Source organism: Carcharodon carcharias, chromosome 15 (assembly GCF_017639515.1).
Source record: "Carcharodon carcharias isolate sCarCar2 chromosome 15, sCarCar2.pri, whole genome shotgun sequence".
Classification (NCBI taxonomy): Eukaryota; Metazoa; Chordata; class Chondrichthyes; order Lamniformes; family Lamnidae; genus Carcharodon; species Carcharodon carcharias.
In genome coordinates, this window is record NC_054481.1 from 19,371,474 (window position 1) to 19,386,620 (window position 15,147).

At 38.9% G+C, this 15,147-nt stretch overlaps 1 protein-coding gene across 3 annotated transcripts in view; it reads right to left on the reverse strand.

Moving 5' to 3' along the window:
- The window catches only part of parn (poly(A)-specific ribonuclease (deadenylation nuclease)), a 116,656-nt gene that overhangs the window by 85,320 nt on the left and 16,189 nt on the right, over positions 1 to 15,147 (reverse strand). For all 3 annotated transcript variants that reach the window (XM_041206739.1, XM_041206738.1, XM_041206740.1), the window contains 6 exons: positions 13,370 to 13,430; positions 12,643 to 12,808; positions 6,734 to 6,796; positions 5,696 to 5,734; positions 4,979 to 5,021; positions 2,854 to 2,934 (listed from right to left, as the gene is read on the reverse strand). In XM_041206739.1, the coding sequence (XP_041062673.1) occupies positions 2,854 to 2,934; positions 4,979 to 5,021; positions 5,696 to 5,734; positions 6,734 to 6,796; positions 12,643 to 12,808; positions 13,370 to 13,430 (453 nt within the window). The remainder of the gene's footprint in view (positions 1 to 2,853; positions 2,935 to 4,978; positions 5,022 to 5,695; positions 5,735 to 6,733; positions 6,797 to 12,642; positions 12,809 to 13,369; positions 13,431 to 15,147) is intronic.

Below are 15,147 nucleotides of genomic sequence, written 5' to 3' on the forward strand. Positions count from 1 at the left end.
TTCCTTATTTCTTTTTTAGTTGTCCTCTGTTGGTCTTTGTAGGCTTCCCAGTTCCCTGGTTTTCCACTGCTCTTCACTGCATTGCATGCTTTCTCTTTAGCTTTTATGCTGTCCCTGACTTCCCTTGTCAGCCATGGTTCCTTCGTCCTCCCTTTAGTATGCTTCTTTTTCCTTGGGATGAATTTTTGCTGTGTCTCCCAAATTACTCCCAGAAACTCCTGCCACTGCTGTTCCACTGTCTTTCCTGCTAGGCTCATCTCCCAGTCAATTCTGGCCAGCTCCTCCCTCATGCCTCTGTAGTTGCCTTTATTCAAATGTAATACCGTTACATCTGATGCCAGCTTTTTCCTCTCAAATTGCAGGGTAAATTCTATCATATTATGGTCACTTCCTCCTAAGGGTTCCTTCACCTTAAGCTCCCTTATCAAATCTGTCTCATTAAAACATCACTAAATCTAGAATTGCCTGTTCCCTAGTGGGCTCCACCACAAGCTGCTCCAAAAAACCATCTCATAGACATTCCACAAATTCCTTTTCTTGGGATCCACTACCAACCTGATTTTCCCAGTCTACCTGCATATTGAAATCCCCCATGATCACTGTAACCTTGCCTTTCCCCACCCCACCTATCTTTTCAATAGGATGTATATCCCTGGATTCTGAAGACTTTAATAGCCTCTCCTGGGCTCTCCTTTCACATTGTCACACACACACACATACACTGTCACACACAGTCACTCACACACACACACACACACAGTCACTCACACTGTCACACACACAGTCACTCACACTGTCACACACACACACACACACATTTGTTTCCCTTGCTCCTATCCCTCAATATTCTCACTCAAGTAAAATGCCTAGATCTTAGTCCTGAAGATGTCATTTGAACCAGCATCCATAGTCTTTTGGGAAATTCTAGATTTCCACTATCCTTTTCATGGAAAAGTGCTTCCTGATTTGCCTTTTGACCTCACCAAGTTTTTACCACCTAACACATGTTTTGGAACAGGATTTCCGCAACTCCCCTCAATCATCTATTGTGTCAAACAAAAAGAACAGGGTCCTCAACACATTTTTTTCCCTAGAAGCAGTGATACCCAAGGACAACCTTCACCTTTGGCCAACTTTGATATTAGCTACACTTAAATCCCAATGATATTCTGTCTGTCTTTATGTTACACCCTTCCCAGCAAGCAGAAGCGGAGATCATGGGATTCAGAGGAAGTTTCATACACAGATATTCTTTGAAATCATATATTAAAAAGGAATAAGTTAATTAGCTAATGATTCAAGAGAAGCATATGGCCTTACAGGTCAAAAAAAATTCAATACCAACTTCTTGTTTCTACAATACCCGTTAGAGAACACACGATTGGATATGGAAATTTACTTTATATGTTGCTCAATTGATGAGAAAATAAAAGTCAAGTGACTTTAAAAAAACACACTGACTAGATTAACAGCTGAAACCACTCCTTTCAATAGTGCATACCTCCCCTACCTTTTCTGGGGTGAACAGCATATAACATTTGCAGTTTGCCAACAATGGTAGAAAAACAGAGAATTTAAGATGGTAAATACAGGATTAGATGGTTCAAATTAAAATAGAAAATGACAAAAATACTCAACAGCAACAGGCACACTTTTTCTGGAGTGCGTTTACTTAAGTTAAATTTGTTTTTTTTTTTGCATGGCCCTGCGCCTGATAACTTAAAAGGGACCAACTTGTGCACAGGAGCTTTTGGGTTGCTGCATGGCTGCCACAGCTCAAGAGGAAACATTGGTCAGCAGGTCAGGCAGCATCTATGGTGAGAGAAACAGAATTACTGTTACTGAAGACCTTTCATCAGGCGAATCATTACTGATTCAATTTCTCTCTCCACAGGTGCTGCCTAAGCTAAGAATTTCCTATTATTATTTCATATTTGCATTGGGACAGCCCAAATTTTTTTTGCAAAGAACTCAAAATAATCAGTGGTAAAACTTTCATTTTCTTAATTAACAATTCAATTTTAAACTGGAGTCCTAGAGATCATTAAACAGCAGCATTGAAATCCTTTTTACATAAAGTATAGAGAAAAATGGGCTGAATGGCCTCCTACTGTGCCATAAATTGTGTTTCAATCGCCTATACACTATAAAAAAATAAACAGAAAGGATCACTACCTGAAAGCTGGCCGCTTTTCAACTTTCTCACAGAACAAGTAAATTAATAATTTTTTAAAAATGGGCTTATATTAAATGCATATATATGGCAATCATCTCATATCAAGACTAATTTAATCTTGGTGCTCACTTTATTGGTATAAAACCTCATGGTTTATATCATCGGACATTAAATAGCTTTGAAATCTCTTCCTGCTATCCATTATGATAATTTTAAAAATATCAAAACAGCTGTCAAGTATTGAAACAGAGGTCTCATTAATAAAAAAATTATAAATTCAACTCACTGGATTTTAGCACAAAGTATGTCAGTATAATATCAAAAATATTATGCAAATTGGATAGATTGTAGCTTCAATCAGACATAGCTAATGTTGCTAACTGCAGAGATGGGATTAGGAATGCAATAACTAAACCACTCAACAGGACTCTTATGCCCTAAAGCATTTTTGGAAGCAGAACCAGATTTGTCCTTTCATTACTTATTTTAATTAAAGATAGCTTAAATTGGACATTCCCCCAAAGCAGCAGAAGGCATGGATAAAAGTTTTCCAATTTTCAAGGGAAAAGTTGCAGCTCTTTTAAAAAATATATCATTTACCTTTATTGACCCAGTTCATTGCACCAGGTTCTGCATGAAAGTATGAATAAATACAGGATATACATGTGCACCATTACCTGCTCTTTTGCTCGTTTTTGCTCTTCTCTCCTCCTTCGTTCATCATCATCCAGCTTGCTGACCACAATATACCTTTCTTTCTGCAAGATAGTATTTAAACATTTCAACATAAATTTGTTTTTCCTTCACATCTGCATTTAAATAGCACCTTACTAGATCATTGAAATATCTCAAAAGTATATCATATAATTAATTGTACAGCAAATGGGGAAGTTATTCAAAACCAACAATGCCCTATAGATAGCAAGGAGATGAATGATCAGTTTACTTTTGGCACTGTTGGTTGGAAGATGACTGTGGGCCAGCAGAACTTGTTGAATAGTGCTGTACAATATTTTCATGTCTGAACAGGTAGTCAGGACCGCAACTTACCATCTCATCCAAATATCAGAGTCACTGACAATGCATTAAGAGATATTTACTATGTACCGGAATGCCACCTTACATTATGATATGATTTCAAGCTGATGAGGGACTAAAACAAAACTGATATCAGGTCCTATCATGAGGCTGAACAGTTGCATTTTATATCCTCAATTATCAGCTTAATAAATGCAAAGAATAAAAGTTTTTAAGTTTTTGACCTTCAATCATTCTGCTCACCTCAAACCACAACTGATTCTAAGTCATATTTTCCATTTGAGAGGTTTTAGATTCCTGGTCTTTCCATCAAATGACTACTTGGAAGTGGCTAGTCACCAAATCCACATCAAGAGGCGAGAAAAAGTTTAGACGTTTAGAGATACTGCAGCAAAGTTACAACTGAGATGACGAAGCACAAGGTGGTCTGAGGCACAACAGATGTATGTGCCACAGCCACCTTGGGTTTTACACTTCTGACAGAAATCTAAAAACACTAAGTGGCAGGCACTCCAACAGACTGTACTCAAACCTACTGTTATGATCAGCCTTTACCGTGTGCTTGGGTTCAGTGGAGAGCACTCTCACCTCAGAGTCAGAATGTGGGTTCAGGTCCCACTTCAGAGATGTCAGTGCAAAAAATTCTCAGCCGTCACTCCAGTGCACAGATGAGAGAATGCTGCATTGTAAGAGGTGGCATCTTTCAGACATGTGTTAAACTAGGCATTGCCAGCTCTCAGGCAGACACAAAAGATCCCATGACACCATTTCAAAGGAGAACTGTTATGTCTGGTGTCCTGGATAATATTTATCCCTCAATCAACATCATTAAACCAGATCGTCTGGTTAGCACATTGTTGTTTGTGGGATGCTGCTGTGCGCAAATTGGCAGCTGTGTTTCCTGCATTACATCAGTGACCACGCGCGGGTCTTTCTGGCCCCGAGACATGGCGAGTCAGCTAAAAGTTCATCGACTTTGGCGGCACCAGTAAATGCGCCAGTGGGCGGGACTTGAAAATCCTGCCACACACTTCCAAAGATCATTCAATAGCTGTAAGGGACTTCCTGAGGTTGAGAGAGGTGCTGTATAAATGCAAATCTTTCTCCTTTCTTAAGATTAGAAACTAGAGAACATAACTCCTGCCCATTGGTGACATAGTAATATTTAAAGTCACATCCAAAGGAGCAACAAAATGAAACTGTTACTGAAATAAACATCAAACAGGGTTGCAGCATAAAGGGCAAAGGGGATTTGGGGTTTTGGTGGGGTGGGGGGGGTGGCGGTGAGCAGGGAGAAGGCAGAGGGAAAAACCAAACATAGCCTCGGTTCCCATTTCCAATTGCTCTCCAGTGACCCCTGGGCAACTTACATTATTCGCCAAGGAAAGGATCAGCCCTTGCTACAATGCCCCTATAAATAGCTTGCCATAACTCACAGTCAAATATAAAATCAAATCGGCAAGGGAACAGAAGACAACTAAAGCCTGGAATTATACCCTGGCAAGGGATTGCTCCTCAAGGTGAGGAGAGGACACAAAATTGGCAAGATAAAATCCCACTATTTCAGAATGCAATTCAAAACAAGAGATGATATCTTTTGGAATATTTTACAGCTGATAAGACTTTTCTTGTTCCTTTAATATATTGAACCTACATATACCATCCATCACAAACTTGACAAAAATCTACTTAGTCACATACTTTTCCTTTGGCAATAATATTAACATTCCAATTGCTCCATCTGATTTTGAAGTCCTTACTTACCTTTTCATTCTCCAACGTTTCTACATGGGCTCCTTTCGGAAACCTAAAGCAAGAACAGGAATGTAAAAGAGAATTATTATTTTTTCAGTGGAGTTTCTAACAAACCTGTGTACAGTTTACATTTTTAGTGCTGTGATATTTTCTGACAAGTTTTCCAATAACCACATTTAAATTTCCCCTCAACAAAAATACTTTGCCAACCTATTGCATTGTCTTTACCATAACTTCTCAAACGCTGAGCAATTCTGGTTCAATAATTAAGCTCACTTGTTTGGAAGAAAGATATTCAGAACAGGAATCCCAGTCTAAATTTACAGCCAGCATATATATTAATCTAACAAGCTGTGCAGGAACATAACCAAACCTAGCCTTACATTACAGCAACTCCAAAATTCTTAGTAACAACTGTTATATGGACACAAATTAAAAGGTGATTGTGCTGTAACCTTTTTTTTAATTCAATAACTTCATACTCCCTGGAGAGTTACCAAACATGAGACTTCAATTTAATAGATGCCTTAAGCAACTCTGCAATTTGTAAGTTTAACATTTTTTCTGTTACAGCCATTGACAACTAATGATCATCCAGTGAAGATAACGGACAAATGCATCCAATTTCATTCACACCACATTTCTCACCCAGTGCAGGCCTTACTCATTTTACTAGAGAAGCAGCACAAAATGGTGAAAAAAATTGTACTTAAATACTCCACTTACTTCCAGTTCAAAGTCTGATAGATAAGCTTTCTTTGGAACCTTTGAACAGAAAACATGCACTTGTAAAAGTCAACAGAAGACTGGGTGCGATATATTGTACATAAATATATAAAAATACGGATATGTTTTCCAAATAAAATGGCTAGTACAATGAAGTATTTTAAAATAAGCAACACCCCAAAGCAAGAATCCAAGTGTATAGTTTGTGTATTAGATTATTATTCTTAACATGTGCAAACAAAGGTGCCACTTCACGTTTTTGGGTGAGGGAAGGAAATAGTTCAAGCACATCAAGGGGAAAAAAAGTCAACTCATCATAAAATCTTATAAACACTGAAGGAGGCGATTTGACCCATTATGTCTGTTCCGGCTCTTTAAAAAGAGTAATTTCCATTAGTTCCACTCCCATGCTCTTTGCCCGTACTCCTGATTTTTTTCCTTTTCAAGTACATAACCAATTCCCATTTGAAAGTTACTGCTGAATTTGCTTCCATAACCTTTCAGGTAATGCATTCCAGATCACAACAACCTACTGCATAATAAAAAAAAAAACGATGGGCTAGTGTGGTGGTTCTGTTACCAACAGAACTGAGTTACTGAGTAATGGAGATCAAGAAGTTTCCAGGTTCGCTCCTTGTACTGACTTAGCTGATTTCAATCAAGACAACAGTTGGTGCACTATATTTGGGGTCCATTTCATTTCAGCTGGAACAAGGGGGCAGGGGTAGCAGAATTCCCTACTTCTGCTAACTGTCCAGTGACCCTGTTTGAACATGCATATCTATGAACATCAGGTGAAGAATGGATTGTACTAGGTTTCGATTCCTCTCCACACAAACACATGCTACATATGCTCACACGTGAATCAGTAAATATCTCCAGGCGCAGTAGAGAGAAAAAATTCTAATTATTAATAAAATACTTTGTAACCGTGTATTCAATTGTGTGTGTGCACAAATTTTCATGTGCATTTCAAATAAAATCTAAACACCAAAGAGTAACTCATTTTAAAATACAGATCTAATGTTTTCAACTTACCCAGTACATGGATCCAGTTCAATACTTCCGTTATCATCTTTCAATAAGTCTTCAACCTTTTCTCTGGAAATATTTAAACAGTTTAGATTTAAATTAGAACATTTCAGAACAATTGGTTGACAAAGCAAGTCAATTTGATTCAAACACAAGAGTGAAAGGCAAGTACTAAAGTAATTACATGCACCAATATGTAGGAGAGTTTTATCTTATTATCCATTTCATCTACAATCTCTTCATATTTTTCTCACTAAAGGAGAACAAGGTTAATGATCAAGAAAAAATTGATGCTCAGTGGCCAGGACCCAAGGACCTGGAAGTTGGGCTGCCTACTTCCCACTGATAATGCAGAAATTATCATTTTTCAAAAAGCTTGAATTCCAAACTGGAGACAGTAGTACGCTCTCTTTCAAATCAGGGATTTATGCTCAAATCCAGCCCAGGCTGACAGAATTAAAGCATGTGTTAAATAAGGTTGGCTGCTGTCAATCCAGGGCTGGAGTACGACCGTCAAGACATGAAATGGAACGATTCACAATGGTGCAATTGTGACAGGGCAAACTGAGGAGCAGAATTTTACTTTACATAACTTGGGAGTGTTTGATGAAAACTGATAAAATTTCCATTGTTAAACATTGATGTCAAACACCTTGAATTAGCGATTAAAACAAATCTGTTTGTATTCCTCACTTTCACTGTCACAAACCGTAGTAGGTCACAGAAAATTAATTAAAACACGATAAAAGGAAGTTGAATGGCTCCAACCTAGATATAAAAATAGGAACATTTAACTCCTTTAAAACAATGATTTGTACATTTAGAATAAACTTATATTTTACACATGATTCTCTTTCTTCCAACCAAATCTCAAGTTTCAACCCCTTCACTTTGGGAAGAAGGAACTCAAGCAACAGCTCAAAAATGATATCTCAGAAACTAATCTGAAACCTCATCTTTTTATCTTTATCTGCTTTTAACCTTAGTTAATAACTTTATTACTTTTACTTAAATAATTATTTAATAAACTAACCTTGATCTTATTTAAGACTAAAGCTGGTCTGCTGGGTTATTTTAAATAAAACCACTCAAAAATTAAAGGTGGCTGCACACAGTCACACAAGTTCTTAGCTTACGGGCTACTTTAAGGAAACAACAGTTATTTGGTCATGACACACTGCTTTAAAAAATTTTAAATTGTTAAAAATCTGCCATCGCGACAACCACATAGAAATATTGATCAACAATAGAACCATAGAAAAGTTACAGCACAGGAGGCGGCCATTCGGCCCATCCTGTTCATGCCAGCCCAAGGACACCCAGGTGCCCTTTCTAATCCCACCTTCCTGCACCAGGCCCACAGCCCTGCAGCTTACAGCACTTAAGGTGCAGATCCAGGTACTTTTTAAAAGAGTTGAGTTTCTGCCTCTACCACCAACTTGGGCAGCGAATTCCAGACACCCACTACCCTCTGCGTAAAAAAGTTCTTCCTCATGTCTTCCCTACACTTTCTGCCACTTATCTTGAATCTATGTCCCCTGGTTCTAGAATTCTCCACCAAGGGAAACAATTTTATCCTGTCCACTCTATCTATTCCCCTCATAATTTTGTACACCTCAGTCAAGTCACCTCTCAACCTTCTTTGTTCTAAGGAAAATAACCCCAACCTATGCAATCTTTCCTCGTAGCTACACTTTTCTAACCCTGGCAACTTTCTTGTAAACCTCCTCTGCACTCTCCCCAGAGCTTTTACATCCTTCCTGTAATGTGGTGGCCAGGACTGCACACAATACTCCAGTTGTGGCCTCACCAGTGTTTTATACAACTCCAACATTATATCCTTACCTTTATATTCTATACCTCTGCCAATGAAGGAGAGCACTCCATATGCCTTCTTTGCAACCTTGTCTACTTGAACTGTTGCCTTCAGGGGCCTGTGTACTTGTACGTCAAGATCTCTCACTTCATCTACCCCTCTTAGTATATTCCCATTTATTGTGTAATCCCTATAATTGTTTGACCTCCCTAAATGTATGACCTCACACTTCTCTTTGTTAAAATCCATCTGTCACTTTACCACCCACTCCACCAACGCATCTATATCATTTTGGAGATTATGGCTATCCTCTACACTATCCACTACTCAGCCAATCTTTGTGTCATCTGCAAATTTCCCAATCATGCCCCCCACGTTCATGACCAAATCGTTAATATATAACGCAAACAACAAGGGTCCCAATGCTGAGCCCTGTGGAATACCACTTGAGACAATTTTCCATTCGCAAGGGCATCCATCGACCATTACCCTTTGTTGCCTGTTACAAAGACAACCTTTTATCCAGTTTGCTACATTACCTTGAATCCCATGGGCTTTTACTTTCTTGACCAATCTGCCATGTGAGACCTTGTCAAATGCCTTGCTTAAATCCATGTACACAACATCCACTGCACCACCTTCATCAACCCTTCTTGTCACTTCCTCAAAGAATTCAATCAAATTTGTGAGGCAAGACCTTCCTTTAACAAATCCATGCTGACCATCCTTGACTAGTCCATGCCTTTCCACATGACAGTTAATCCTATCTCTCAGGGTTGATTCTACTAATTTGCTTACCACTGATGTAAGGCTAACTGGCCTATAATTGTTTGGCATTTCCTTTGATCTCTTTTCAAACAATGAAACTATGTTTGCATTTCTCCAGTCCTCCGGTACCTCCCCTGTATCTAGTGAAGATTGGAAAATCATCCTCGGAGCATCTGCTATCTCCTCCCTGACTTCCTTCAGCAGCCTCAGAAACAATCCATCTGACCCTGGTGACTTATCAACCTTCAAGGATTTCAACGCTTCGAGTACTTCCTCTCTCTTTATGACTATCCCGTCCAATGTCTAGCAGTGTTCCTCCTGGACTAATATATCTACACCCTCCCTTTCCTTTGTAAACACCGAGACAAAATATTCATTCAAAACCCTACCCGTAGCCTCTGCATCTACACACGAGTTTCCATCTTCATTTCTGATAGGTCCCACTTTTTCCTTAACTAACCTTTTAGCATTAATGTATTGGTAAAACATCTTTGGGTTATCTTTAACTTTACTTGCTAATCTTTTATCATGCCCTCTCTTTGATTTCCTTATTTCTGAGGAACCAGGCCTCCAAGGTATCAAAACCAGAAGCCATAAGCACTTGATACCTCTTTATCTTGTGCAAATAAACATCAGAGCCACTGACAAAAGAGATCACAGAAAAAAAAGTTTTATGTTATAACGAGCTGTCACCCTTCTCCCCAACTGTGTCAACAAAATAAGTTATTTCTTTTTTGCAAGCATGCATAATGAGGCTTTTTGGTCCCTAACCAGCCCCACTTCTCTTTTTGCTAGTTATATGTCTATAAAGACTTTTGGATTCCCATTTATGTTGGATGCCAGTCTCTTCTCCTACCCTCTCATTTCTTTTCTCACCCCCTTCTGAACTTCCTATATTGAGCTTGGTTTTCACTTGTATTATCAACTTGACATCTGTCATACACAACTCTTTGTTGCTTCATCCCACTCGCTCTCTGTCTTTTGTCACCCAGGGAGCCCTGGCTTCGTTTGTTCTACATTTCTCCCTGGGAATGTATTTCAACTATACACCTCCTCCTTAAAAGTCGTCCATTGCTCAATTACAGTTTTGCCTGTCAATTTTTGATAATTTACCTCGCACAGATCTGTTCTCACCGCACCAAAAATGGCCCCTGGCCAATTAATTATTTTTATTCTGTTTTTTTTTTCCTTGTCCTTTTCCATAGCTAACCTAAACCCGAAGGTATGATCATTGTTCCCTAAATGTTTCCCTGACGTCACTTGATCTATTTGACCTACTTCAATCCCCAGAACCAGATCCAGCAATGTTGGGTCAGAAACATACTGATCTAGAAATTTCTTTTGAAAACACTTCAGAAGCTCTTTGCCTTTTATACTATTACTATCTATACATTAAATCAATATTACGATAATTAAAGTCCTCCGCTCTAACTTCTCTATAGGTTTTGCACCTCTCCAAAATCTTTGCATAACTTGTTCCTCTGAATTTTTCTCAGTAGTTCGTGGCCTATAGAATATGCCCAATAGTGCAACGTTACCTCTGTTGTTTCAGGTGTAACCAAACACCGTAAATCACGGAGCATATCGACCCAACATATAAGACGACCCCAACTTTTGGTACCAAAAATCATGCTTTTACAAATACTCGCCATATAAATTGACCCCCCCCGCTGCCCCACCCCCACTCCCACTTTCAGCTACAAAATGCTATACTTGAATTAATAGTCAGCCTCAATTTTTCATCTTAGAAATGCATGCTTTACTCACCTTATACTGTCAAGTTGGCGCATGGGAATAAGCAGGCAATACAGGCTGTGTTGCGAAGATGTGAGAGAGTTTAAAGATAGGCCCACACAAAGCAGACTGTGGTATAGCATGGCGAGTGATGAATAGAAATGGGTCCACCAGCAAAAAGAGCAAAGTACAAAGCTGTTTTCAAGCTACAACTCATAACATTTGCTAACTCATGAAATAACTGTACTGCAGTGTGGGAATTCAATGTTTGTGAAAAATTGGCAAGAATGGCAGAAGGAATCCATCCTGAAGGAGACTAAGACCAAATATGCCATCAGTTTAGTGGGTATCTAATTAGGCAGGTGCCCCAAATTCACACTCTTGTGTGTACATTAATGCCGAATTGCTCGTTAAGATACCAGTATAAAGCAGTTTCTAGAGAAGAAGGCATCCTGACAGAAATATCTGGATTTCCCTTGTGCAGGCATTTGAGATCGCTATTTAATTTTCTCCACTAACCTCACTGTTATTTCTACTGCAAAAGCCAACTATTGTATGTAACACGACAGAAATGTCTGCTCTTTATGAAACAATGCATCCTCTCTTGGACAGAGTAATATCACAGGAGATTCTCAAATATTTATATCTGTGCCAAAGTCATCACTGGAGATTTTTCAGTAAAGATATGACTATGAAACAAAAAGTATCTTTGAATTACTAGTCACAGCCTACCATCAAACCTTTTTAAAAATGACTACCTCACTGGTTCAAAAGTCATGTTTTGTTCAAATGAACAGATCGCCAATAAGGTGTAATTGATGATGATATTACAAGCTCCAAGTAACCTTCTTTTCAATAAAAGGATGACGCGGATCTATACCAAGTTAGGCTTCAGTGCCTCTCAGGAGGAAAAGTCAAGTGGAAGTGTGTGTGCTGGACAAAAATCGGGCTGAGTTGCTATGTTTCTTATGATTGAATAGTCATGACATGATTAAAACCCACAAATTAATAAACCACCATCTATCTGGGTGGAGGAGACTGGCAACAACACAGCCATTCACCAAAAAGAAGTTAACACCTTCACAAGAGGATGGGGGAGAGAATTGATGAAGAATTAAAAATTGAAACAGCAATATAAGATTTTTACATTATTTAATGTTCACCAGAAAACTTAGCAACTCTGATTATAATTCAATTTTTCTTTTAAAATTCTTGACAGTTTTCAAATATAGGCCAAGATACTTAAAATATTTCTGTCTCCGAGATTCTTTAATTTCTACACACAACAGCCCTAAAGTATTTTTAGAAATCCTGCATGTAGAGAAATTTGGGGTTGAAAGTACAGTGCTCTCATTTTAGGTCTCCCTCACAAATAATTTAGGACTGCTCATCTGTCTTAAGCTGGTCCTGGGATGCTATGGAAATTCAATGTTTCATGTCTTACAATATCCAGGATAGTGCTCTGCTGATGTCAGGCACAGGCTCAGTCAGGGTGTCTTTTTGTTCATGGATATCAACTTAAAGCAAAAGCCAATCATTAAATAATTCAAAGGATGAGCAGGGAATCATACAATCATTTCACACTCATTTGACTTACACGATTTTCTCAATAAAACTGCGATGTTCTTCTGGAATGACAATGGGCCCTTTGGTGGAGTTTGGCGAAATGAAAGATGGTGTTCCTGTGCCATTAGACTGATGGTGCTTTTCTTCTAACTGCTCTCGAAGTTGCCGTTCCTCTTCCTGATTTAAGTATGGAATTCCTACAAATTTGAATGCCAATAGACAATGGTTCTGAAAGCTCAAAATTGCTCCAAATAACTGCATCAATACACTTCAAAACACTTTTTTGAACTTCCAAACTTAAAGGTACTGGCTGCACATACAGCAAAACCCCGAGTAACATGCAAGACAACAGGCCTTACTGCTTCAAGTGAATAACTAAAACGTTTTGACCATGAACATGAAATTTAAACTACAAATTCCTGATTAACTGTGGCAAACTGAAGTGGCTCCACAAGCAGCTCAACAAGAAGAACAACAATCCCAGGTTCTCAGAGATAAAAACAAAAAAACTGCGGATGCTGGAAATCCAAAACAAAAACAGAATTACCTGGAAAAACTCAGCAGGTCTGGCAGCATCGGCGGAGAAGAAAAGAGTTGACGTTTCGAGTCCTCATGACCCTTCGACTCGAAACGTCAACTCTTTTCTTCTCCGCCGATGCTGCCAATCCCAGGTTCTCTACTGTCTACACAAAATTGACATGCCCCCTCTGCAAGAAGGAGAGCGTTTAGCCAGGGTTTCTTAAGAAGCATTCACTCACCATCTCGGAAGACTTTATTGAAGTCAAATCCTTGGTTTGCTAGAAAATCAATACTTGAACTCTGAAACAAAAAAGGTTTAAATGATGGGTTTTGCCAGCATAAAACCATCTGGTTCACGCAAGTTTCCTACATTACAATTGTGATCTTATTCCAAAAGTACTCCATTGGGTTTAAAGTGCTTTGAGACATCCTGGGGTTATAAATGACACTATATAAATGCAAGTCTTTCTTTCTTTAATAATTGCTTATTGCACATTCCAATAGCTTTCTAAGAGCTCATGTTGAAGCATCAAACCTTTGTCTAAATTTTTAACCTGATGGTCAATTTCTCCAGCCTGTAATTATTAGATACTGTACTAGCCAATTAATCGTCAAATTAATTTATACAGTCTAGCCTGCCTTTACCTCAGAAAAGCCAAACAACCTTCTTTACTGTGCCAACTTACTTCCTTTTATGCAATTCATCAAATTCCACCAGCAAAACACAGGATACATCAAGGAACCAACTACATAAACACATTCCACAAGAGCAACAATACCTCAGTACCAACAAGGATGGTGAATTTTAATGATTGATAATCAGTCAGTTCTTATCTACCTGCACGTCATATAAGCATGCAATTAAAATGGCAGGATTGTATATTCATACAGTTTTTCAGTAATAAAGCTTTCATAATCAACATGCCTACTGTGGTACATAGAGGCACATAGGTGGACTGATCACCCGATTGTAGCCATCATTACACCCAGAGCTAGTAAATGAATATGAATAGAATACCTAAATATCCCCATGATAAATGCAATAAAGACATGGTTGCGCTTTCCACGTAATTATATCCTTGGTAAAGATAACCAGTCATAAACTGTAATAGTAGGGTCTGATAGTCCCACGTTAACCCTGTGTGTGAGTACAGTACCACCCATACAGTGATATGAGGCGGCTCATGGACCAGAGCCAGGGTCAGTCTAGAGATGGACAGAGATGTGTAAAGACCCAAGGTGGAGTCAGCTTCATAACTGTACCCTTACTATATATATATGTATATAGTTATGAGTAGTTAATAAAGATTCGCTGCTCATACACTCTAGACGACAAAGCCTACTTTATGGTGTCCGAAGCAGGATGCTTCATGGTGGCAGTGTCCGGATCAAAATCCCTTATCCTCACAAGAAAAACTAAGAAAAAGGACATCTTCAACAGATTCTGAACTGAAACAAACTCCCAACTGAAGTTACATACACAAAGAAAGTTCACCAGAAAGAAAAAGCTCCAGTGAGAGAAGAGCCTGGAAGCAAAAAGTTAGGAGTTTTACTCCAGCATAAGGCTCCATTGAATTTCCCTTGGAAGTCCAGCTTCAGCAAGCAGAGCTCTCAGCCTGTAAGGGTGAGATAATTTTTATTAAATTCCAGGCCAGCCAGTCCTGAGAAACCCCTTTTCATTCAGTCAGAGGCGCATTGGAAAGAAAACCGTTGTTAATGCCAATCCCAGTGTCAACACGTGGCTCCAGAGTCTGGCAAAGGAAAATAAAATTAATAATTAATTTTGTCTACTTCGGGTACCTCGTGATCGATCATATGATTTCCTAACCAGCAAGCCTGCAGTTCTTTTCTACACATCCGGATTAAATTAAGTCGGCAGCCAGCTAACCCACGCAGCCATTGCATGCCCTCCTTCTTCAGGCACAAGTCCACCATCACCATTTTGGAAAGCCTGCCAAAAACTAACAAGGGCAGGAAAATCCATTGTTCGACAGTGAACAACGACACCATTTTGGAA